Genomic DNA, 27375 nt, shown 5'->3' with positions numbered 1-27375 from the left:
AAGAACAGGAGTACTTGTGGCACCTTAGAGACTAACAAATTTATTAGAGCATAAGCTTTCGTGGACTACAGCCCACGAAGAAGTGGGCTGTAGTCCACGAAAGCTTATGCTCTAATAAATTTGTTAGTCTCTAAGGTGCCACAAGTACTCCTGTTCTTCTTTTTGCGGATACAGACTAACACGGCTGCTACCCTGAAACCTAGAAATTGAAGAGTACTATGGCCTCTGAATCCAACAGTCTTCGCTATAAACTGTCTACCCAAATTTGTAGATAATAACATAGGAACATAGGAGTCCCTATATCACTGTTTTTTGTAATTCATCAAGTTCCGAAAACTGGTTCCAGGAGCAGAAAAATACTTGATTCTTCTGAGAGACTTGTCTATTGAGGGGAGGAGAGGGTTATAAAGGATTCCTTCATGCCTGCTGTGGGTAATCTACTTATGCTTTAACATATTCCAAAGAATACAGACCAATTCCAAAGCAAATCCTATTTAGCAGATTATTCAGAATCAGTATAGAATTTCCATTTTCTCAGATCTAAGAACTCACTCAGACTCATGAAGAGATTTTACAAGAATAAAATTTCATGAAGTGTGCGACATTCTGAGTAACCAACAGAAAAATTTTATGAGTTTCATCTTGATCTTGCTAATGCTGGTATACAGTGGGAGTAAACCCTCTTGAAGTCAATGGAGTTGCAAATATATATAAGGGAGGTCAAAATCAAGCCGCCTTATATTTTCTGGAACTGACTTTCAGATATTATAATTGGATTCTGCAGTATACACCGTAAGAGAGCTAGCCTGGGCATTTACAGGAAATTAGAATTTAAGAACCTGAGGCCTCTAGATCATTTAATTATCTTTCTAATTAATATCTTCTGTTGAAATATTAATGCCAAATGTTTGCCTTTGTCATAATACTTTTTCCAAGTGGTATGAGTATGCAACCATCATATTATGAGAAGTTGGATATCTACATGTATATCAAGTTATTTTTCTTTATTCAGTTGGAGCTTGATGGAAGGTTATTAATATTTATAGCAAGGAGATTGTGCTGTTCACATTACTTTAGGACGACTGGCCTTGCTCTGCTACATATACCTGCTCTCGTTTTTGGTACTCCTGGCCAATATGTGTCCAAAAATATTCATGTTTTATGATTTTGGTATCCTCATAATACAGTGACAATCTTGAGTATTCAACATTGATAGGGAATACCAGAGAAATGTCTTGTTTGCTAATATCCAGATTAGTTATAACTGACTGAAACTCAGGTTTTTCTTGTGAATCTGCTCCTGGTTTTTGGTTTAATAAATCAAATGCCTCTTTTCTACTATCCTTAATGGAAGGTTGACTTTAATATGCAAAACCCACTTGTGGCATAACACTTACATGAAATTGACCAACTAATAACACTTAGGTAGAGATACAGATAAATTTGTATTTATGAAATAAAATAAATTGCACAAAATGTGATTATATTTCTCTCTTGCAGCCTTTGTACATTGCTTATCAGAAGCTCTGATTTTGCAAAGCCTTTTGTGCATGCTGAATTTTGTACACCGAAAGTAGCTGCACTGAATTCCGCTGAACTATTCAAATCGAGTAAAGTTAAGCACATAAATCCTTTCAGTATTGGGGCCATCACATTGTGGGTACTGCCAGAATAATGTAATATGAGTTTTGTTTCCGATTCTTGGGCCTGATTTTACAACCTTTCTTCTTTCTGAGATATATGTACTGACAATAGTAGTACAATTGAGTAGTAAGTACTATTGAATTTGAGGAAGAGTCACTGAATTAAGTTCCTAGAGTGGATGCAATGTCTTTGGAGAAGTTTTAACATTTACTGCTGTACATTGAAGATCAAACTTAATCTGGTCTGGTCATGTGGTCATGCACTTGTCTGTCCATGCAGGTTCTTCCCCAATAGATCCATTACAGTTTGTTACATTTGTAAATGAGTATTTATGATTTAAATATGTTTAAAAGATCCTTTAATGGGCTAGATGATTTTTATATGGATGGAATGAGATATTTGGTTTACCATGATGCTGTAATGCTATTGGACATCTGTCTAATGTATTGGTGTGATAATTACATGTATGAAATCATCTTGTAAACATGACTGACTCTTTTGTTACTACTTCTTTTGTTCCAGGGTATTAGACATGTGGATCACTTTGGGTTCATCTGTAGAGAGTCTTCAGGAAACGGTGGCTGCTACTTTGTCTGCTACGTGTTTCAGTGCACAGATGAAGCCCTGGTAAGAGATGCTAATTAAAGGCCTGATATCATAAGGTGCTAAGTTTTTGTTGCTGTTTGCTCTCAACTTCCATTGCATTTATAAAAATTTAATTGTTCTTAAGATAGAAAACTGTTAAGAAACTGAATTTTTGTTGAAGGCAGAGATTAAAATATGTATCCTATTCAAAATAAATATAACCTCTACACTGGCATATCTGGAGTGGTCAGAGGCCATGGAACACTTCATACTTCACCAAGCATTAAGTCAAGTTGTATATCGTGGGGTGGTTTTTTTTTTTTTTTTTGTTTTTAAAAGTAGAACTCCCATTAAAATGAATGGAGAGATCTGATTACATTCAGTAGGTATATCAGTTTTGAAAGCCAAACCCACAATCAGAAGGTCAGTATCTCAGGGGATTCCCTGATCATTGTCCTAACATAATCCCAAAACAATGAAGGTATCCTTTTTAAAGAGACTGACTTTGTTGGGTTGAAAACAACACCAACTTAGTGTAGCAGAAATCACTTTTAATTCGTTAGCCTTGATTTCCTCTCTTGTTCTTGTTAGGTTGATGAAATCATGATGACTTTGAAACAGGCTTTCACTGTAGCTGCTGTGCAACAAACCTCCAAAGCTCAGCTCCAACTTTGCGAAGGATGCCCTATGCAATTCCTGCATAAACTCTGTGAAAAGATTGAAGGTAAGTATTAAGCAATGTTGACAATGAAACCTCTTGAAAATGTATTCTATCTAACTTACTTACCAGAGCAATATTTGTATGTGTGAACATTGATCTAAAGGAATACACAATTTTTAAAACGAGGACTGTATTCACTTTGGACACTTGAAGCTTGGTCAGTTAATTAAGAAATAACTTCAATACAGTATAAGATCAGAGTACTAGTGTCAAGAATGATCAAATAAAAGCTAAATTGATTCATACTGTGTATTTACTTAATTTTTAAAAAGAAATACAAGTTAAATATAATTGCATTGAAAATTACTTGGTTCTTGAATTTATAAACAATAAAAAAATTGGAAATAATTTTTAAATGAACTTTTAAGGAATATACTGCCCTAGCTGAGAACTGCATGTCCTGTTAATGTACTGAGTTAGATAGAAGGGGTGTTCTGCTTCAGACTTGATCTCAAACGGTGGATCCTTTTAATGTGTTTGACCTGTACTTCTGGTAGAAAACAAAGTAATTGCAGCTTACATTCATTGTACAGAAAGTGGCAAAGACATGAAGTCAGGAACATTTTGCATTTCAACAAGTTTCACAGCTAAGAATTTAGCCATTTAGGGCAGGGCTGGTGTGAATGAGGGACAGCAGTAGCTGTCAGATCAGTGAAAAGCCACAGTATCTTGTTGGACCAAGACATATCTTGTATTAATCTGTAGGAACAGGAGAATTTACAGAACTACACTACCTGTACTTTTTCTTGGCCTTCAGCTAGCTATGATTCTGAGAGCACTAAAAGGATAATTGAGTCTGATTGAATATTATTGCCCACCTCCAGCTTGATGGGGAAGTATATACACCCCACAATCAGATGCTTAACAAGTACAGAAACCTGTTGGTGCTAAAAAAAAATCTAGAAAAGGAATTTAATCAAGGATAAGAAAAAGAAGAACTAATGAGAGCCACAGGAGTGTATGCTTTTAAATATCAGTAAACGAATTCAGCAAAAGAAAAAAGCTGGAGAATACAGTATTTCATGTATCTTGGCAAAACTCTTGAAGAGGCAAATTATAAACCAAGGCATATAAATGAGAAAATAGTTGTTAGAAAATATATTTAAAAAAACAAACAAACTCCCCAAACCTATACTGCATAAAACCTCAATAAGGAGTCTGTTGATAAGCCACAGCAGAATCTAGGTTCATTCTGTGTTACATGATCATGCAATCTTCTAGGTCAGCTAAGAAGCCTAATCCTGCACTTTATTCCAGCAAAACTCCTTGTTGCAAAAGATTGCATTTCCTCATTTCATATGCATTATAAAGTTCATATTTACAGACTGATGTAAGTAATTATATAAAACAGGAGTAGGCAACCTATGGCACGTGTGCTTGAAGGCAGCACACGAGCTGATTTTCAGTGGCACTCACACTGCCCAGGTCCTGGCCACCAGTCTGGGAGGCTCTGCATTTTTATTTAATTTTAAATGAAGTTTCTTAAACATTTTAAAAACCTTATTTACATTACATACAGCAATAGTACAACAATAGTTTAGTTATATATTATAGACGTATAGAAAGAGACCTTCTAAAAACGTTAAAATGTATTACTGGCACGCGAAACTGTAAATTAGAGTGTATAAATGAAGACTCGGCACACCACTTCTGAAAGGTTGCCGACCCCGATATAAAACAAAGTACACTTTTTTAAAATTTGTGTACTTCAGTGCCCATCTGCTAAAACTAATGCAGATAACTCATTTAAATAGCAATGCTTATACCTCTTATTTAAACTTCTGTGCATATCATATGATTAGTGTATTGTATCAGTTTAAAGCTTGCTTATTACAATACTTGTCCATTTTATCTTGGTTCATCGCTTCTTAGGACTACATCCTTCTAAAACTAAACTAGAACTCCAGAAGCATCTCACAACACTAAATAACCAGGAGCAGGCTGCTCTTTTTGAGCAGGTTCAGGTAATGTGTGGTTTTTGTTTGCGTGTTTTTGTTTTTAAATTAAAAGTTATATTGCTGTGGTCGTTATTTACAATCTGTGTCCAGCATGAAAGCTTTTATTTTCATGAGAATTGTTCTTCAGCTTCTTACGGTATTCAGTGACAATCTGGAAATCGCCATTTGTTTTAAATTCTGGGTCATTCACTATTGTTTCTAGGGCTGATCAGATCTTCAGACTAAACTGTTTTTCTGATGGAAAACTAGATTTTTGACTAATGAAATTTTTACAAAAAGTGTCTGTAGAGAATTTTACTTTTTATGAAAAAACCAAGTGCCAGAACATTCAATTTGGAGATGTGAAACATTGTTTTGACACTTATGATCAAAACAAAACGTTTTGATGTTCCTGAATTGATACTTCATTTCAGCTTGGTTTGTTATTCAACCTTAATCTAAATTAGGACTGTCAAGCGATTAAAAAAATTAATTGTGATTAATAATGCAATTAATCACGTTGTTAAACAATAATAGAATATCATTTATTTAAATATTTTTGGATGTTTTCTACATTTTCAAATATATTGATTTCAATTACAACACAGAATACAAGTGCACAGTTTCAGAGTGGTAGCTGTTTTAGTCTGTATCAGCAAAAACAACGAGGAGTCCTTGTGGCACCTTAGAGACTAACAAATTTATTTGGGCATAAGCTTCCATGGGCTAGAGCCCACTTCGTCAGATGAATGAAGTGAAAAATGCAGGAGCAGGTAAAATACATGAAAGGATAGGGGTTGCTTTTCCAAGTGTGAGGTCAGTCTAGCGAGATAAATCAATTAACAGCAGGATACCAAGGGAGGAAAAATAACTTTTGAAGTGGTAAGAGAGTGGCCCGTTACAGACAGTTGACAAGAAGGTGTGAGTAACTGTAGGGAGAAATTAGTATTGGGGAAATCAAGTGTAGGTTTTGTAATGACCCAACCATTCCCAGTCTTTATTCAGGGCTAATCTGATGGTATCCAGTTTGCAAATTAATTCCAGTTCTGCAGCTTCACATTGGAGTCTGTTTTTGAAGTTTTTGTTGTTGAAGAATTGCCACTTTCAGGTCTGTTATTGAGTGACCAGAGAGATTGAAGTGTTCTCCTACTGGTTTTTTAATGTTATGATTCCTTATGTCAGATTTGTGTCCATTTATTCTTTTGCGTAGAGACTGTCCGATTTGGCCAATGTACATGTCAGAGGGGCATTGCTGGCACATGATGGCATATATCACATTGGTAGATATGCAGGTGAACAAGCTCTGGATGTAGATGTACATGATGTAGTTAGATCCTATGATGGTGTCCCTTGAATAGATATGTGGACAGAGTACAGTGCTCACTTTATATTCATTTTTATTACAAATATTTGCACTATAAAAAACAAAAGAAATAGTATTTTCCAGTTCACCTAATACAAATACTGTAGTGCAATCTCTTTATCATGAAAGTTAAATTTACAAATGTAGAATTATGTAAAAAAATAAAATAATACTCCATTCAAAAATAAAACAATGTAAAACTTTAGAGCCTACAAGTTCACTCAGTCCTACTTGTTGTTCACCCAGTCACTCAAACAAGTTTGGTTACAGTTTGCAGGAGATAATGCTGCCCACTTCTTGTTTACAATATCACCTGAAAGTGAGCACAGGCATTTGCATGACATTGTAGCCGGTGTTGCAAGATATTTACGTACCAGATGCACTAAAGATTCATATGTCCCTTCATGCTTCAGCCATCATTCCAGAGGACATGCATCCATGCTGATGACTGATTATGCTCGATAACAATCCAAAGCAGTGTGGACTGACACATGTTCATTTTCACCATCTGAGTCAGATACCACCAACAGAAGGTTGATTTTCTTTTTTGGTGGTTCTGGTTTTGTAGTTTCTGCATCAGAGTGTTTCTCTTTTAAGACTTTTGAAAGCATGCTCCACACCTCATCCTTCTCAGATTTTGGAAGGCACTTCACATTCTTAAACGTTGGGTCAAGTGCTGTAGCTATCTTTAGAAATCCGGAATCTTGGAACCTTTTTTGCGTTTTGTGAAATCTGCAAAGAAAGTGTTCTTAAATCAAACAAGATGTGCTGGGTCATCATCCGAGACTGCTATAACACAAAATATATGGAGAATGCGGGTGAAACCATGGCGCAGGAGACATACAATTCTCCTCCAAGGAGTTCAGTCACAAATTTAATTAACACTTTTTTTTTTTTTTAACAAGCATCTGCAGCATGGAAGCATGTTCTCTGGAATGGTGTTTGAAGCATGAAGAGGCATATGAATGTTTAGCATATCTGGCACGTAAATACCTTGCTATTCCGGCTACAAAAGTGCCGTGTGAACGCCTGTTTTCACTTTCAGGTGATATTGTAAATAAGAAGCATACAGCATTATCTCCCATAAATGTAAACAAACTTGTTTCTCTTAGCGATTGGCTGAACAAGAAGTAGGACTGAGTGGACTTGGATGCTCTAAAGTTTTACATTGTTTTATCGAGTGTAGTTATGTAACAAAACAAAAATCTACGTTTGTAAGTTGCACTTTCACGATAAAGAGATTGCACTACAGTACTAGTATGAGGTGAATTGAAAAATACTATTTCTTTTGTTTGTCATTTTTATGATGCAAATATTTGTAATCAAAAGTAATATTAAGTGAGCACTGTACACTTTGTATTCTGTGTTGTAATTGAAATCAATATATTTGAAAATGTAGAAAAACATCCAAAAATATTTAATAAATTTCAGTTGGTATTTATTATTAACACTACGATTAAAACTGCGATTAATTGTGATTAATTTTTTTAGTTGCGATTAATTTTTTAGAGTTAATCGCGTGAGTTAACTGTGATGAATTGACAGCCTTAATCTAAATACTTCAGTTTGTTGAACCAAATCAAACTGGTTTGGTTTTGGAGTAGTTTCACATTAATCTGTATCCTGCTGAGTTGTGGTGTCTCACGGAAGTAACAGTTTGGGACTGTGATGCATCATGGGAAAAGTAGTTTTATTAGGATGAGAATGGGAACATAAAGCACATGGAAGCTCAGGCAGACTCACTTTAATGTGGAACTAATCCAAAACTAAACGTTTTGACAAACTGGAATATTTAGATTTGGGTCAGCCGAACCAAAAATGAAACATCTAGTTTAGTTGAGAAACATAGTAACTCCAGCGTATTTTGGGGTAAACTGGCACTAGTGCCTCAGCTGACTGGGCATTTCTGTAACCTAAGCGTGTCTTATTGCATTGAGGTCCCTAAAACATATCTGTTGAAGATGATTTTTATTTTATCGTAAGGCTGTAGAAATAAACCACTGGATAAAACATAACAAAAAAAATCTGTCATCTCTTTGCACTTTTTTAATACAAATTTTGGTGGTCTGGGATTTCAATACGTTTTCCTGATTTCCATTTTTGAGATAATTATCTTTCTAAAAATATTTGCCGTAACCAGAGTTGCTCCCAGTCACATATGATATTTGCTCATAATATATCACATACATTATATGCGTAATTGTGAGAATTACATGAATTTAAAAAGCTTCATCTTTGTGATACGTACTACAGTTGTTACCATTTTACAAATATTTTCTCTTCTAATAATCCTATAGGCTAGGTTGGAAATCTGAATAAGCAGAGATAAATATTTTAATCTGGTCTCCCCTCTGATGTTCCTTAATAATAGATTGTACCTGTTTTAGGACCAGTGCATTAATGCATTCTAAACTCTCTTGTGGTTATAACTGAGTATCTCTATAACCAAAACAACATTTAGCTAAATTGGCAGGTATACTTGCAATTAATTAATGTAATTAACTCTAATGATTTTTTCTAAATGTTTTGAATATTTCTGTGCAAAATATAACAGTTGCATTGGGTATTTATTTCTAATTTAAACTACTTCAAAACTTTAGGATTAAAAGCTAATAGCAGGATTTAAAATATAAGTTTAATTTTTGAAGTACCTGCCATGTTCTGCTGAGATGCTTGTTACAAATATGAAGTTTTATATAATGAAAATTGGATCCATAGTAAAACGGTCAGATAACTGAGAGAAATATTACATATGCACTACAGAGGTAAAACTATAATTTTATTTTGGAATCATATTGATAAATGATATTTATACTAAGAATTGTTCTAGCTATGACAATGTTATGCTTTCTAAAATATGCTTCAAGTGACTTTCAGTAGCTGATATCTACTGTTAGTCACAGCACTGTGTGGTATTTGTGAAATATCATTAAAATATTTATCTGGCTGTGTTGCTGCATTGCTTGAATCACTGGTGTCCTCTAGTGGAATTATACAGCAGCATCAACTAGATTAAACTATTCAGTGTGCATTAACTACACACTGGCAATCACAGAAGTTAAAATAGAGGGGAATAATTTTAAAGCTACTATATGAATGCAACGCTTATTTTTTCGTGTGTCTGCTTTTTTAAAAAGAAATTAAGACCAAGAAATGATCAGAAAGAGAATGAGTTGATTATCGCTATTCTAAGAAACATGTATGAAGAAAAACAGAAGGATCATGTTCACATTGGGGAAGCAAAGCAGGTATGTGAGCCTTCATTTAAAAAAGTCTTTTTCCTTTCCTACTAACTTCTCAATGGTGAATTTCCATCTTTGTATTTAGTGTAAAATTAACACTGAACTGAAAGCCCACTTTGCTCTTTCCTTGTGGGATATTTATTATTTAACATGTTTATTCTAGCAGGACCTAAGAACCAACCGAGAGTGGGGTCCCATTGGGCCAGGCACTGTGCAAACACAGTACAAAGACAGGCCTTGCCCCAAAGGGCTTACAATCTAAATAAACAAGACAGACACAGGGTTTGGGGAGAGGGGTAGAACACAGAAGCAGAGTGAACAATGGGTTGGCAGCAAATGTCATTTTAGTCCCATGATTTTTGGGGGGGTGAGTTTACTTAGGAGGGGAATTTCTAAATGGAAAGAAAGTGAAGTGGAGGGGACAGGGCAGAGAAAGCCAGGGGAAGGAGGGGTAGGTGTGCAGTGAAGCTGAAGTGGAATCACTGAGGGAGGGAGAGCTGGAGGGTTGGAGCAACAGCCACTCAGCAGTGGGAAGAGAAAGTCCAGTCAGAATATACTTGTATCCCATGTGCTAATAGCAAGAGAGGAAAGGATATAAACCCCCTTATGCTTTGGGGCATAAGAAAACCACTAGTTGCACTTTCCGCTATGGAGTCTCTTGCACCTTCCTCTGAAGCATCTGGTACTGGCTGGTACCAGTCTAGCTGGACCACTGGTCTTTGCAGTTAGTCTGTTCTGATCTTCTCAATACAGTGGATATAGAAAACATTCATATGAAAATACTACATTCTGTCACAGTTACTAATTACAGCTGAAGCATATATGTGTCATTTCAAAAAGACTCAGCTCTCGTTTTCTGGCTCCCTGTCAGTCCCAGTCGAGTTCAATGGTGAATCAAGTCCACTGGAATTTATCCTGAGGAAGGACTGCTGGGGTTGCCCAGTAATATGGGGGATATTTCTTTGTTTGTGTGGAAATATCATTGAGGCTGATGCAAACAGAGGTTGTTGTTAAACATTGCTGCAGAACTGACAGAGGAGACAGTGTTCTTCACTTGAGAAAGGAAGGACAAAACTACTGTTCAGTCTTTAAGGCTTTGTCTACACTAGCACTTTTGTCAATCGGGTGTGAAAGCAACACCCCCCGACTGACAAAAGTTTCACTGACAAAAGCACTGGTGTGGACTGTGCTATGTCGGCGGGAGACGCTTTTCTCCTGACATAGCTACCGCCACTCATTAGGAGTGGTTTAATTATGCTGGCAGAAGACCTCTTTCCTGCCAGCATAGAGCGGCTACACAGGAGATCTTACAGCTGTACCGCTCTAAGGTCCATAGTGTAGACATAGCCAAAAAATTTGAAGGAGCTGGGAGGTAACCAACCTTACATGCAATATGGCTAGAAAAAAATGTGGGCAGATTGTCCTTAAAATGCAGGTATTGTGACCAGGTATCTCCCCCGTCTCGCCAGATTTAGCTCTTCCCCCTCTGGCAGTGGCAAGGCCTGGGGTAAATCAGCCCCGCTCTGGACAGTGTTTGTCTTCCCTCTGTGTTTACTTGTCAGTATTTTCAATGTAGGCCTCAGGGCAGGCCCAAGGTGGGTCTCCTCCACCAAGCAAAAGGAAAAAAAATTACAAACACATTTCCCTACCCCCTCGCTGCTGCGGGGTGTGTGTTGTCATGTTGTTGGACCCGGGGTGTCAGTCCTTCCCTTAAACAGACACTTAGGCTTCTTCAGGGTGAGAGGCTGCTTTCCTTTCCATAGGGGAAATAACTAAACCTATCTCCTTACTGCCACTAGCCTTGCAGCAGCTTGCCTCTCCTCCCTCTCTCTCACCAGAGGAGGGGTTTAAAAAGATCTCAGGCATGGATGAGATTTTAAAAAGAGACTAGTGATTTTGAGTGTCTCAGTTTTGGGGTGCCCAACTTGAAATATCTTAAAGGCGCCTGATTTTATAGAAAAGGCTGAGCACCACCCCTCTGAAACCAGTCCCCTTTAAGGTTACTCAATCTGGGCACCCCAAAACTGAGGCACCCAAAACCATAGTCACTTTTGAAAATCTTGGTCAACATTTCTTTCAATATCTACCAATAGCAGGAAATGTACTGTAATGCCTGCTCCAGGCAGTCTCCTCCTGCTTGCTAGGTACACAGTGAACACACTGGAGGGTCAGATTCATTGAATCCAACGTGCTGCGGCCTTGAACTCTGCTCCCTCTAAGTATTCAGATTTAAAGCATGAAGTAATTGGAGAGGCATCACCCACTTTTTTGTGACTAGCTCTGTGTTTATTTTAATCTCTTATCCTTTTATTGCTTATTGGTTAATTATTAGCATTGCCGAGAAAACAGGAAGAAAGCTTCACATTCTTGTTTTCTGATTTACTGTTTTTGTCAACTCTCCAGTCATTTACGTGTCTGTCCAGATATGTGGACTTAGAAAGAGCAGTGTGGGCTAAGGTAGGACAGGAGGAAATAGTGTTTGGGGTTTTTTGTTAACAGATGTGAAATATTTTCATTTGAGATTAGTGCCAATTATTTTTATCAAACAGTTTCATGTTCAAAATAGTTGGAAAGTGGGTGTTTAAGGAAGAAGATGATATCTTAATATAAAAACTGTGTGTGATTTTAATGCTGCTGAGATATGCTGTAGTCTTTTTCAGCTCCTGAAGCCAAAAAATAATAATCGGACGCTTGTGAAGATGCCAAAGTTCTAGCAGCAAACTTGATTTGCCTCTCACCCAACCATTCTTCTTAGTAGAAAATGTCATATCTACTTTGATCTTTTATCTTCAAAGCTGTGGAACAGTAAATACCTTTGGACTTCATCTCTCAGAGATGAATAACCCAAACACCCTGAATTTTTTTGCCTTCTCTCCTGCATTGCTACTCACACTCGCTTTCTGGGTGAGGAATCCTGTTCTCTGTTAAATTGGAAGAATTTAAATTTAAACAGCTGCAAGAGATTTCATAGAACATTAATATTTTTGAACCAAAAAGTCTTTTCAAAATAAGTGAGAGTTGAGTTAGAGGGAAAAGATTGAATTCTTTGTTTGGGGGATTGGAAATAGGATGTAGTGTCATTTTGTTGGAACTGTCAACAGCCTGGATTGGTAATGACCAAAACTTACTGCTGTCTGCGAGCTGTTCACTTGTCCATGTGATATCAACTGGTCTAATGCATTCACATCTCTGATACTGTTACCACTGGGTATATCTGGCACTAATGTTGGGAGCCTCAAGAGAAAAGTTCAAGGTTTAATGGACACAGAGAATTACTCTTTGGCCCACATAGTTGATAAGACTAGGTTAGGTTTGAGGCACAACATTTATCCCTCATTTCCCACTTCTGCGGTCCCATTCTGTGTTCAGTTTCCAGAGCTGTCCGACTTTCACAAGCACTAAAATTGAGCTTAAACTTTTAACTAAAAAAAAAAAAATCAGCTATGAGTTGATTGTCATCCATAATGTGGAAGTGTTCCTAGTGGTGCTATATATATATATATATATATAGCGTTCGAAGGAATGGAGTTGGAGGAGTGGTATACGTTCTTGCAGCTAACTCACTCAAAGTCCTAGGAGACGATTGCAGTGAAAAATAAAATAAATTGGTCAAGTCTAATCTGAGGTGTTAAGATAAATAATTCCCCATGACATCCTGAATCTATTCTTCTTGTACTTACAGATGATATAATTGTGCTCTGCCATTGAGGTAAACATGTGAAGAGACATATTTTTGTTATGAAAAACAATATTCCTGGTGCTCACTTACTTCACTTAACAAATAAATAGAAAAGAGATTCCTAGATCTAGTAGTAGGTTAATTCAATAAGCTTCAGCGCTGTTATGTCAGTAGAAACACAGTGCATGAGAGGATTCAGAGCTTAGTATAGCTTTGGTTTAGAAAAGCTTGGAAATGTGCTACTAAGATGTCAAAAATCTTTCAGTGAGTTTTTGTTCTGTACAACCCTGTATTTTACACCTGCTTTCTTAAATATTATAGGCTTCACAGCCTTGTGGAGAGACTACTGGAAATGAGATGCCAAGCAGTGCTTCCAGGTTCAGACTAGATATGTTGAAGAGCAAAGCTAAACGGTCACTAACAGAATCATTAGAAAGTATCTTGTCCCGGGTAGGTATCATCTTTGTATTGACTTTTTTTGAGTGATAGATGCACAGTCTACATCTACTTTTGTTTCCTTCCAGGAAAAATTGAACAATTATTAAAGAGAGTTCTAGAAATACTTAGGTGAACTTGGGCTTTGTAATGAAAATCATACCTTTCTAAGACTGAAGAAAAGAACAAATTAGTGGATAAAGAAGCAGTAAATATTTTTATGTGGACTTTTCAAAAACATCACAAGAGGCTATAAAGGAAGCTAAGCAGTTATGGCATTAGCAGTAAAATTCTCTCATGGATTTAGAAACTGGTTAAGAGAAGTAGAAAAATCTGTTCAATTTTTAACATAAGGAAATTAATAGTGGGCTGACCAAGGACCTTTAATAGGGCAGATTTTTAAAATAATATTTATTAATGACATAGGAGGAGGGGGATGTACAATGTGGTGGCAAAAATCTGTAGATACCACAGAATTATTTCTAAGTCAGGCCTAGAGAAGATTAGTATGAACTTCAGAAAGAGCTTACAGAGATAGTTATTTGGGCAATATGATGGAGAATGAAATTCACTGTAAACAAGTGGCAGGTGATAAACGTTGGAAGGAACTCTTTGAACTTTTACTGATGGTCTCTCAATTACACCTCTACCTTGATATAATGCTGTCTTTGGGAGCCAAAAAAATCTTACTGCGTTATAAGTGAAACCGCGTTATACTGAACTTGCTTTGATCCACCGGACTGCGCAGCCCCGCCCTTCCAGAGCACTGCTTTACTGCGTTGTATCCGAATTCGTGTTATATCGGGTCACATTATATCGAGGTAGAGGTGTACCTGTAAACACACTGGACAAAGAGTCACATATCATGGTCAGATGGTTGGCAATATTTGCTCAATACACCGCGGCAGTGAAAAAACCAAATAAGATATCAGGTTGTATTAGGATAAGAATAGAGAAAAATACTGAAAAGATTATAATGCCACCACTTAAACCTGTGGAATCCCTTTTGTCTGGATACTGTTATTTTGGTCTCTAAAAGGATAGAATACAAAGTAGAAAATGTCCAGAAAATGGTCTGACAAGAATGATTAGGGTTGCAAAGATTTCTATATGAAGTGAGATTGAACATCCAGGGCCGTTTAGTTTGGAGAGGTGATGGATAAAAGTTGACAAGATAGATTTTACAAAACAATGAATAGTAGAGAAGATTTATCATGGAGTGCCATTTATCCTTTCTCATAATACAAGGGCAAGAAGATATTCAGTTAAATTAAGGGCAGGTCTACTCTAGAAATGTTTTGCCAATTTAGCTATCCCTGTATACTGCACTGGCTAAGTACTCCTAGCATGGATGCAGTTTATACTAGCAAAATTGCACTTTTACCAGTGTAGCTTATTACAGCTACCCACCCTGAAGCAAACTAAGGTCTCCCAGCAAAATCCCAGTATTGCTAGGATAACTATGTCTACACTGGAAATTTTTTGCTTACAAATCACACTTCATCACTTCCCCGACCATCATAGCTATCCCAGCAAAAGTTTATCATATAGACTGGCCTAGGATGATAAAAGAAATGTGCCCTTACATAACATATGATAACATCTGAAGAGCTCTGCCATAAAACCCTCTTGTGGACATTGCTAGATCGGTGTAAAAGTGCCTGACTGGCATAAGCTATATTGGTGTAAGTACAAGTTGTGGACAGATATGTTGCACCAATATGATAATAGAGTGGAAAGTGCACTTATAAAATTTGCAGATGACCCCGAGCAGGGAGAGGTTGCAGGCACTTTGGAGGACAGGTTTAGAATTCAAAATGACCTTGACAAATTGGTCTGAATTCAGCGAGATGAAATTCAGTAAAAGTGCGAAGTACTACACTGGGGAATGAAAAATTAAATGCACAACTACAAAATGGGGAATAACTGGCTAAGTGATGGTACTGTTCAAAAGTATCTAGGTGTTATAGTGGATCACAAATGGAATATGTGTCAACAATGTGATGCAGTTGCAAAAAAGACTAATATTATTTTGGGGTGTATTAATGGGGAAGTCGTATGTAAGCCACAGGAGGCAATTGTCCCACTCTACTTGGCACTGGTGAGGCCTCAACTGGAGTACTATGTCCAGTTCTGGGTGCTACATGTTAGGAAATGTGTGGACAAATTGGACAGAGTCCAGAGGAGAGCAACAAAAATGATAAAAGGTTTAGAAAACCTGACCTATGAGGAAAGGTTAAAAAAACTGGGCATGTTTAATCTTGAGAAAAGATGACTGAGGGGGGGACCTGATAACCATCTTCAAATATGTTAAGAGCCATTATAAAGAGGATGGTGATCAATTGTTCTCCATGTCCACAGAAGGTAGGACAAGAAATAATGGGCTTAATCTGCAGCAAGGGAGATTTAAGTTAGATAATAGGGAAAACTTTCAAATTGTCAGGGTAGTTAAGCTCTGAAATAGGCTTCCAAAGGAGATTGTGGAATCCCTTTTGTTGGAGGTTTTTAAGAACAGGTTGGACATACACCTGTCAGGGATGGTCTAGGTTTACTTGGTTCACAACCAACTCAGGTGTGCACTCCATATTAAAATGTATCTGAATCCCCTGAGCAATGGTATGATCATAAACCACATCCTTGGATATGAGACTACCACCCCACACTGGAAACCCTATGGGCTATCATTAAACCAGTGGTCGTCCACCTTTCAGAATTGGTGTGCCGAGTCTTCATTTATTCACTCTAATTTAAGGTTTCGCGTGCCAGTAATACATTTTAACATTTTTAGAAGGTCTCTTTCTATAAGTCTATAATATATAACTAAACCATTGTTGTATGTAAAGTAAATAAAGTTTTTAAAATGTTTAAGAAGCTTCATTTAAAATTAAATTAAAATGCAGAGCCCCCCGGACCTGTGGCCAGGACCCGGGCAGTGTGAGTGCCACTGAAAATCAGCTCGCGTGCCGCCTTTGGCACGTGTGCCATAGGTTGCCTACCCCTGTATTAAACAATAACAACCCATACTCAATGGGTTCCACCAGGGCTGGCTCCAACTTTTTTGCCACCTCAAGCGGCAAAGCGGGAGGGGGGAGGATAAATAAATAAATAAAATAAAGCCGATCGGCGGCACTTCGGCGGCAGCTCAATCGTACCACTCCATTCTTCGGCAGCAATTCAGTGGTGGGTCCTTCCCTACTGTGGAAGACCCAGACATGCCGCCCCAGGCACCTGCTTCCTTCGCTGGTGCCTGGAGCTGGCCCTGGGTTCCACATCCTGAAAGAAATCTTTTCCAAATTCTCTCTTCATGCCTTCAAACAACGCCCCCTCCAACCTTGTCAAACTTGGTCCTGCTTTAGTGCAGGGTACTGAACTTGATGGCTTCTTGAGGTCCCTTCCAGCCCTGAATTTCTATGATTCTATGAATATAACTGCATCTGCATTAGGGCTGTTATTGGCATAGCTATGTCAGTAAAAAAATCACGCCCCTGATCAATATAACTATATTGATAAACCTTAAGCATAGACAGTCCTGAAGCAAAAAGTTTAGTAAGATTCAGAAAAAGAATATGGTAATGATGATGTCAACAATTACTCTGTTGCAGCTGGAATAAAATTTCATACAGGACTTTAACCTTTGTGCTTCAGAACATAAGCCAACTATTAGCTGCTTGTGGTCAAGAGCATGTTTGCTCCATAGAAATACAGCTGCATAGCTACCCATTATCAGGTTTCTATGCATTCCTCTGGGTAACCTAATAGGGCTGCAGTCCAAGAGATTGTACCAAACTCTAGATGTAGTCTTCAGTCCTCTGTACTAATCAATTCCTATCTTTGCATTATGATGGAGATAGCCTAATGTGAAAATTCATTTTATGGTCTGAGGGAGGTGCTGTAATAATAGTTGTAATTCAGTCTCAAGCACATGATTATTCAAACCCTTTCCACATATATATTTTGTAGGATATGATGCTGCCAACAGCAATCCTGGCTGAAAAAAATAATAATTTGACCTGCATGAATGTATTAATTGCTAGGGTCCTTAAAATATTTGTGGCCTTCCTGAAGGAAGCACCTGTTTCTTGTGGAGAGGCAGGTTATTCTTAGGCATTTCAGGAAATTGAATTTGATACTGGCAGAATCAGTGATTTAACAATTCCAGCAAGGATGTTCTGTTGGAATGCAATTTTTTGTGTTCTAATTCTGATTGCTTCATATACTTTATTTCTAAAGGGTAGTAAAGCCAGAGGTTCACTAGAAAGTTCTGGAAGTGTGGATTTGGACAGCTCCTTATCCAGTACATTAAGCAGCACAAGTAAAGTAAGTAATCACCATAATGATTGAATAAATTGAGAATCTTCTGATAACTTTTTTTGTAAAATTATTTACAATCATGTGATGTGTAGGTGTAATCAGTCTATTTTAATGTCTTATATTTGTTATTTTTTCATGAATTCATGAATAAAACATCCGATTGATTGTGTGGGAAGAAAAACAAAACACCAGACATGAAAAATGTAGCTATACGAGTAATATGATAGTTTGCTGCTAAGAATGTGGGTTTTTTTTCCTACCAAGGGGAGCTCTGTTCTTGCATGCTGGCCCAGAGGGCAGATCCTTAATCCCATGCAGAGCCACATAGAAGTCAACCGTGCTTTGCCCATGATATCAGCTTGCAACATCAGGTCCTAAATTCTGCCTTCTGCTCACCCCATTGCTGCAAGCAACTTAAGAAATGTGTGTAACCAACTCAGGTGTGCACTCCACATTAAAATGCATCTGAATCTCCTGAGCAATGTTATGATCATAAACCACATCCCTGGATATGAGACTACCACCCCACACTGGAACCCCTATGGGCTATCATTAAACAATAACAACCCATACTCAATGGATTCCACATCCTGAAAGAAATCTTTTCCAAACCCTCTCTTCATGCCTTCAAACAACGCCCCCTCCAACCTTGTCAAGCTAATCGTCAGAAGCAAGCTCTCCACTGACCAGGATCCACCAACTCAAAGCAGCACCAGACCCTGCCGTAACAGCAGATGCAAAACCTGCGGACATGTTTCCACTGCTACAATGATCAATGCCCCTCACGACACACCTTTTAAGACCCATGAGTCCTACACATTGCTATCACAGTTTGTGGTGTACCTCATCCAGTGCATTAAATGCCCTGATAATCACTATATGGGTGAAACCAGATAATTACTAATGGCAAGTCTACAAGAGCAATGGCAAGTACTTTTCTACTGGCATAGTTAATCCACCTCCCCGAGAGGCAGTAGCTATGTCAATGGGAGAAGCTTTCCCACCGACATAGTGCTGTCTACATTGGGAGGTTAGGTCGGCATAACTACATTGCTCATGGGGGGTATGAATTTTTCACACCTCCTGAGCAACATAGTGAAGACCAGACCTAAGCTCTTGAATGAACTCACACAGAAAAATCAGAAAAGACAAAAATACTGTATCACGCTTAGGCGAACACTTTTCACAAAAAGAACAGGAGTACTTGTGGCACCTTAGAGACTAACAAAGGTGCCACAAGTACTCCTGTTCTTTTTGCGGATACAGACTAACACGGCTGCTACTCTGAAACTTTTCACAAAACAAACACTCCACATCTGATCTTTCAGTCCTTTTCCTTAAAGGAAACCTGCACAACACCTTCAAAACATGAGCCTGGGAGCTTAAATTCATAACTTTGCTAGACACTAAAAATCATTATTTAAATAAAGACATTGGGTTTATGGTTTATTACAACAAACTGAAACCCTCTTTTTTTTTTGTCCTGTGACTGCAGGGGTGGTAAAGTGCCACTTCACATTGAATGGTCTCTCATAATGTGCTAATTACTTGTGCTAAACAATCTGCTCCACCTTGTTTAGCTATGACACTCAAAGGTTATGTCTACACCACACTTTCATCAGTAAAACTTTTGTCGGTTGGTGATGTGAAAAAAACACCCCTCTGACTGACAAAAGTTTTACCAAAGTGCCGGAGTGGACAGTGCTTTGCCCGCCAACAGAGCTACCGCTCCTCTTTGGGGGTGGTTTTATCAGCAGGAGAACTCTCTCCTGCTGACAAAGAGCAGCTACACCGCATATCTTACAGCGACACAGCCCTCTCTGTAAGATGTGCAGTGTAGACATAGCCTAAGTACCTTTCCCAGACCTGAAGAAGAGCTCTGTGTACCTCGAAATCTTCTCTCTTTCACCAGCTGAAATTTGTCCAGTGAAAGATATTATCTCTCACCTTGTCTCTCTAATAAAGAAACAGCAATTTTGAGTTAACATGTTGAGAGATCATAATGGAATTTCTTATCCTGGCAGATTCTCCAAGAGATGGGAACTGATATCTCCATGTCACTTTCTCTTTTTCAGAAATTTTAGGCTGCCTTTAGGCATTTTGATTATAAATTATTTCTTTCCTGGTGCTAAGAAAAGATGGGGTTAGTGGGCCCAACTTGGGCAATTATTCATTCTCTGAGATTGCAACAATGAATGTAAATGATGCGTCAGCTTCAGGATTGTTGATTCCAATGTGGTGATTAGTTAACATCACTGAAAGTAAACGCAACTTTTTGGATTTCAGTGGGAGTTGTACATTCATAAGGACTATAGAATTAAACTTCGAAATGTAAAGAATTTATATATTGATGGTATGGTTTGAGATTCTAGTAAAATAATTTAATATGAAGCAGAGAGGAAGGATGGTCTTGTGGTATGGCCACTGACCAGTCAGGAGACTAAGGTCAGTTGTTGGTTCTGTCATAAGCTTCCTATGTGACCTTGAATAAGTCCTGACTTGAGTGGGCCACAGTTCCACTCCTAGTGTGCCTGTGCCTCAGTTCTCCATTACAGGTTTGTTGTGAAGATAAAGTCATTATTTGTGAGGCGCTCAGATACAATGGGCATAGGGTCAATATGAGTACCTAGATAGACTCATGCATCTGCATTTGTAATCATGAGTGATTTTTTTTAAAGAAAAAGATCCAATAAAAAGTGCAGTTTTATGTTAAATCTTCAATGTAAATGGATTCTGTGTAGTCTGAAATGCTTCCTTTTACATTTCAGCTTTCATGACAATAACATACCATATATTCATTTGCCCCTTTCTTGTCTCAGGTTTTCCTGTTCAGAGTGTTGAGGATAACTACTATTCAGCCTTTTTTCCCTGTATAAAGCATAAATATAATAGCATGTATCTGCCTTGCTGATTAGAAATGAAACATTAAAGGTTAGGTCATTGTGTGAGATACCATGGCCTAAATGTTCAAACTATAGTGTCTAAAGTTAGGTATCTAAAGAAGAGTTGCCGGACTTGGAGAGTTGTTGAGCTTCCACCAGCATTTTGGGAGATTCAGTTTCTCAACACTATTTGAAAATCTCAGCCACTCTTACTTGGGTGCCTGAGTTTAGGCAGGAAAGCTTGTAAGTGTTGGACTGTATTTATTTTCAGGAAATGTTCAGCTGGGACTAAAAGTTTAGAAATAAATGTCTTTGTAGGAGGAAGGAGATTTGTTTATTGTGTCAAAAAATAGGCCTGGGATAGAGAACCTCAAATTATTATTTATAAATCATATTTTACATGGTAAATATTTTTATATTGCTAGGAACCATCTTTGTGTGAAAAAGAAGGCCCACTTCCAGAGACTCCTGCCAAGACCAATGGATCTGTGGGAGATGTCTCCAGTGACTCAGTTAGTCACCCCATCGAGCAGCCTGATAAATTACCTCAGCAAGGCTTTCGCCGGCGAGCAAACACATTGAGTCACTTGCCTATCGAATACCAGGAATCTTTGGAACCAGTTGAAACATCACCATCTGTTCCACAAAGGAAACTTATGAGGTATCATTCAGTGAGCACAGAGACTCCTCACAGGCGAAAGTAAGACTCATTTTAAAAGCAGGATATTGTTTGATAGATATTTGGGGCAAATTATGGGATGTTCATTGCATATCAGGTATGTTCATTTAGCAAAAGAGAAACGTAATGCTTAGTGTTAGAGCAGTGTGTCATCCGCTTAAAACACGTTATATTCTCTGCTCATTTGGTATTGTTCAAGGAGGGAGACGAAACCTGAAACTTGCAATTCCACAGTATGTGTCAGAAAGCCATTTTACTACACAAGCATGATATAAGTGGATGATGAGAGATTAGTTTGCCTGTGCAACTAATGTGAAATAGTTCTTGCTGGGTGTATCTGAAAGCAGTCTAAATTATAGCTGGTTCTTGTGGTGCCTCTCTATTTCATATTTATGAAGAGGAATCCTGTTTAAAAAAATGAAAAAATTCTCTAATCGGTGTCAGAGGAGAGACCCTTGTCCAGTTTTAACCAGCCAGTGCAATAAAAGCAATTCTTGATTAAGCTGCAAAGTTTCACTAACAAAAATAAATTTTTAATAGTCTTCTTGCTAATACTCTTCAGATGTCCTCCTTTAAGGGCTTGCTTATACATCCGTGAAATCTCACTAAGCTTTATGGGACTTCCCCTCCACCACCCCTCACCCTCCCTCTCTCTCTGGCTTTTTCCAGTTACTGTGGAAACATTCTTGTCTGTAGACTTCTGTTTCTCTGCCAAAACTGCTGGTTTACACAAGTTAGACAGTAGTAAATCTGTCTCTGTGCTGGCTCACTTTTCCTGCAGAAGGCAGAGTGGTAAAGGTAAATGCTTGAGATAGATGATGACAGTGAAAAAAGAGAATTTTGTTATTTAAAAGGAAACATAACCCGAGTTGCCTTTTTGTCTCTTCTTTGAACCTTTTTGTTCCTTAAATGCTAAATGGCTTTTGTGGTGCAATTTAGCACTTGTTGGTTTAACTTTACAAGTGCCTCCTTAAAACTTTCTATTTGCTTCTGCTTTCTCAGTTCATTCCTATTTTACTGTGGGACTATAGCTAAACGTTGAATATATGTTTAATTTCCTTTGCCATTCCTGTTTTGGTCCCATCCTAGGATGTCAGTGGGAGCAGCTGAGAGCACTTAATCCTCAAAGGATTGGGCCCTTAGTGGTATACTACGGCAAGCTAATAAAAGCAATAAGTACACGATGTTGGGAAAATGGAGCTCTCAGAAAAATTTGTAGGATAAAATTTTCAAAAGAGCCCAAGGGATTTAGGCCCAAATCCCAATAACTTTCAATGAGATTTAGATTAGTAAATTACTTAGATTCCTTTGAAAAATCTTACCCCTGGTTTAGAGGTAGTTTCCACAGTGCATGTAGACGCCATCCTGCAAGATGCTGAGCATTTTGGCCCCAATCCAGCGAAGCACTTGAACATGTGTATAAATTTAGGCATGTGCTTAAGTACCCTGCTGAATCAGGGCCTGTAAGCAAACGCTTCTGTAGTTTGCTGGATTAGGTTACAGTGCTCAGTGCCTTACAGATAGAGCTGTAAATCAGAAATTTATGTAATTGTTATCTGGCAGTAGTAGGACATTTTAAAATGAGGCTAGATAAGCAATCTCATTTCATTTTTCTCTGTTTCTGAGATTTGTTCTCTCTCTCTTTCTTACCTCATCCCTCCCACATGGCTGGAATCCCACTGTTCAGTTTGAGCACATCTGTTGGCGAGTCTGAAAGCTGTTCTGGTCAATCTTCAGCTCCCTCTCCTCTAGCTCGTCTTAATCCCTCGGCCTCTTCACCCACTTTTTTAAAATATCTAAAGCATAATTCAAGCAGAGAACAATGTGGGCATGTTGCACAAAAGAGGTGAGATAGCAGCTGTATATAGTTTTGGGAGTGTTTGTTTTATTGTACCATAAACACACACCACTGCATTATCCTCACTCACTATGTGCACAGTGACTAAATAATAATAATTAATAATAAATAATAATTATTAATACAATCCTACCAGAGGGGATGTGTTTACATGAGGGGAAAATAAACTCCTCTCCTAACGTTTTGTAGTAGTGCATTTTATCATAGGGCACTGGATCTAATTTTTCATTTTGACTGAATGAAATTACTTCAGGTGCTCTCACACACAGATGATATGTTGGGGTCAGTTGCTCTTGTGATGAATCAGAAAGCAGTGCTGGTTAAACTGTGCCTGAGGCTTCGATGTCAAGGACTCTCTCACTCTCTCTGTTACGCCAGAATTTTTCAGTTTCACTCTCTGCCTTGTTCAAAGTAACACTGATACTGGTCCCTGCTCCTTTGTGGTTGAAAAGGGGAGAGGGAGAAAGTGACTTGCTAAGAGTTGGAAATTTGACCAGGTGAAAAGGGTAATAAAAGTCTGACTTGTGGAGAGTTATTCAGTACCATACAATATCAGGGTTGGAAGGGACCTCAGGAGGTCATCTACTCCAACCCCGTGCTCAAAGCAGAACCAATCCCCAAATGGCCCCTTCAAGATTAAACTCACAACCCTGGGTTTAGCAGGCCAATGCTCAAACCACTGAGCTATCACTCCCCCAATATCAAGTGATAGTTTGATATTCTTGTCCTTATAGCCAAAGCATTTGTGGAGAGGAAAATTACAGACAGGGCTATTCACTCTGCCTTTTCACCTTATGGTGAGAAGACCCCTGCTCCCTAAAACTAGAGATGGGTGAAATTTTTTGGATGAATAATTTATTCACCAACAATGCAATTTTAATCAACCTGAAACTGTTTGTGACTTTGATGTGAATTCACCAAATAGTTTCAGTCAAAACATTTTTTCTTTTGGGACTAGGCACCATTCACAAAACAGAAAGAGATGGGGAAGAGGTGTTGCCATGGCCTCCCTTTATAACTTTTCTCACAGTGGCTAGGGCCCGCACTTGGAATGTAGGAGACCAGGGTTCAATTCCCCCTTTTGCCTGTTGTGGAAAAGAGATTTGTTCTTGTGTCTCCAACATTGCAGAAGAGCATCCTAGCCATTGAGTTATGGGATATTCTGGTGTGGGGGGATCTCAATCTCATGCTGAATCTGTCCCATTGTGTATAAATAATTCATCATTGGAGTAGGGTCATGAACTTGGATCTCCTACCTTCCCAGCGAGCGTTCTAACCACCAGGCTATAGAATAATTCTTTCTAGCTCAATGACTATTCAAGTGTTTCATACAAAGTGGAACAGCTTCAACAAGAGAGACTTACAGAGGCCCATACAGAATAACCCACCCCAAGTAGCGTATTTTGGTATGATATCTTAGTTCTTAGCAATGTTACCTTTTAGTTACCACACACCAGATGACTTTATCAGCTTCCATTCCAGTCAGAAATTGTCATTAACTCAGCTGCTTTTGTTAAACCACTACCCATTAATGTTCCTCTGAGTGCCGTAGGAGCTTCATGTAGGTAGTTTAGGAGACAAAGGTTGGGAACAAGAGTTATATTTGCTGAAATGCTTCTAGTGAGATTTGATTGGTGCTTCTACCTGTCACACAAGAGTAACAAACCCAAACAATCAGATGCTGAAAATTCTACTGTTGTGTGGAAGTTACTATGTTAGTAGGCACTTTTGCATAGTCAGCTTATTCAGTTGCTGCCCTCCCTCCCCATACCAGTTACAGAAGTGTCAACTTTTTTCTACCCCCACCCCTCCAAAAATGTAGGACACTGGAACATGTACCTACCAATTTTAGCAGTTGTTTGGCTATAGAATAGCCATGAATTCTTACAGGATTAAATAAATATAGTTGAAACATGGGTGATGAATCCTTGAGCATAGCAGATAATTAATTTATTAAAGTATATGAATACTGGAGCAGTTAGGTGACCCAAATATGATTTCAGAGTAGAACTTGTCACACAATTTTAGTTTTTACTTTATTTTCCTTGGTATTCATGCCTAAAAGTATTTTTGTTTTGAAGCTTGCACTGTGTATTTTTTTTTTATTCTGCATATTTACACTTCCTCGTTCTAAACTGCACTTTTCCCAACTGCACTCTCAGCATCTCCTACCGTATTGCCCTACGGAAAAAGCTTCATTCTTCCTCCTCTGTGCCAAATTTCTTAAAATTTCTGGCTCCTGTAGATGAAAATAACACCTCTGACTTTAGGAGCGCAAAAAGGTAGGGTTCTGTCTTTAAGCCTGGAGGTAAAACTGTATCATTCAAAGGATTCTTTGTTTTAATTTTGAGAGCACTTTATGCATTTGTAGAAATTAATAATTTATCATTCACTTGCATGTAATAGATGAAGTAAGCTAAATGAGGATCCCATCAAAGGTCGGGAGGTTACCATGGTTTCTGTTCTATAATGACTATGGATCTGCTGTCCATTTCTGAACCCAGATGTTGTGATAATACAACTTTAATTCCCACTATCTGACTACTCCTGCCCAAAGGGGCATATCCATATTACCAGTTCACCATTAAGAAAATACAGGATACATCCCACACTACATCAATGTTCTCAGGCTGGAATGAGCTTATTGAAATGGTTACTGGCCTAGAAAATCAGTTACTACCAGTGCTCTTTGAAGCTTATTTGTCCCCTTCAGCATTCAACACAAATTCCCACAACACTCTCAATCCATGGTAGCTAAAAAGAAAAATAAAGAATGATTTGAGTTCCTAGAAGAGGTAATAGTGGGATTTTTAAATGTTCATTATTTAATTCTGAATTTTAACAAAACGCTCTTTGTGAAGCCTATCAATTAGACCAAAGGAATAGAAGCCTGGTTTCTGGGTACTATTTTTAGCTGTGTGACTGATTTTTATAGTGTGACTTGGAGAAAGTCACTTAACCTCTATGTTACTTATTTTATGTATATGAAAAAGGAGTATGATATGCACCTAATTCACAGGGAGTTGAGAGTTTTAACTGATGTTAATAGAGCTCCTTGAGATCCACTAATTAAAGGCATTAGAGAAATGAAAAGTGCTGTTAACAAATAATGTAAAAGTTTGTTAGTGTGTATAGGCACTGTTTTCACCGTTCTGTATGTACACCTGCTACACATTGTGTGTATTTAGGTATTATCACAAAATAAATTGTAAAATGTTGACAATAAGTTCATTAAATCTTGGAAAGCAAACTCTGCACAAAGCCATATGCCCAATCACTAACTTGAGTGATACATATGACCTTGTGCAGACCTGCAGCAATGGGGTGAATTTCACCCATTTAACACATGGATGCTGACCCAGCATGTGTGGGGGACACAGCCTTCCTTCCTTGATAGCTTTGGTTTTTATGTCCCCTGAAACCTAACACTTCAATGTCATTAGACGACTCTTGTGTCTGTCATAACTTATTCATAAGCCTTTTTGTACTCTGTAATTTTAGTGACTATGAGTCTAAACAAAGCCAGCTGGATATTGGCAATGACACCCCTGTAAGGACTCGCCGGCATTCATGGAGACAACAGATATTCCTTCGAGTGGCAACTCCACAGAAAGGATGTGATTCTCCCAGCCGACATGATGGTAAGATCCATATCTGGCTGCACACACGCAGCCCTAAATGACCGCTGAAGTACTAATCTCCTGTACCTATGTTTGCTAAGTAGGGTGGTGACAATTTAAACAGCTTGAGGAGAACTACCTGTATTAATTTTTGGTTGCTATTTAATCAGCTGCCAGGTGGCTCATTTCCATTGTCCGTTTCCCACCCTCTTTTGTGTCATAGCATAGCTTACTCAGCTATGGAGCTTTTATTTTTCAACTCTAGGTTATATCTACAATAGTATCTGTGACTGCATTACACCAGCTAGCTAAAGAAAAGTGGGGGCAGAGGATGGGGCATACCTTGTTATACCTATTTCCTTTAATTAATTCTGTGAAAATAATTGTTTTCTCATTGATGCCTTTTAGTACAGAGTGAG

General features: G+C 38.1%; 1 protein-coding gene across 11 annotated transcripts in view; it reads left to right on the top strand.

Annotated features, from left to right (window-relative positions):
- The window catches only part of TBC1D1 (TBC1 domain family member 1), a 184555-nt gene that overhangs the window by 97437 nt on the left and 59743 nt on the right, over window positions 1–27375 (top strand). For 6 of the 11 annotated variants that reach the window (XR_004645772.1, XM_034770846.1, XM_034770847.1 and 3 more), the window contains 10 exons: window positions 2167–2271; window positions 2821–2953; window positions 4823–4914; window positions 9388–9498; window positions 13493–13621; window positions 17837–17923; window positions 21225–21460; window positions 23166–23324; window positions 25499–25618; window positions 26838–26977. Coding sequence is in view for 10 of the 11 variants with exons in the window: in XM_034770846.1 (XP_034626737.1) it covers window positions 2167–2271; window positions 2821–2953; window positions 4823–4914; window positions 9388–9498; window positions 13493–13621; window positions 17837–17923; window positions 21225–21460; window positions 23166–23324; window positions 25499–25618; window positions 26838–26977 (1312 nt within the window). In the remaining variant the exon portion in view is untranslated. Of the gene's footprint in view, window positions 1–2166; window positions 2272–2820; window positions 2954–4822; window positions 4915–9387; window positions 9499–11781; window positions 11950–13492; window positions 13622–17836; window positions 17924–21224; window positions 21500–23165; window positions 23325–25498; window positions 25619–26837; window positions 26978–27375 lie in introns of those variants that run through there. The other 5 variants (XM_034770856.1, XM_034770849.1, XM_034770851.1 and 2 more) reach the window with 5 other exon arrangements.

The sequence above is a fragment of the Trachemys scripta genome, chromosome 5, assembly GCF_013100865.1.
Source record: "Trachemys scripta elegans isolate TJP31775 chromosome 5, CAS_Tse_1.0, whole genome shotgun sequence".
NCBI classification, from domain to species: Eukaryota; Metazoa; Chordata; order Testudines; family Emydidae; genus Trachemys; species Trachemys scripta.
The sequence above is the reverse complement of the archived record's forward strand: the minus strand, read 5'-3'. Positions and strand labels throughout refer to the sequence as shown.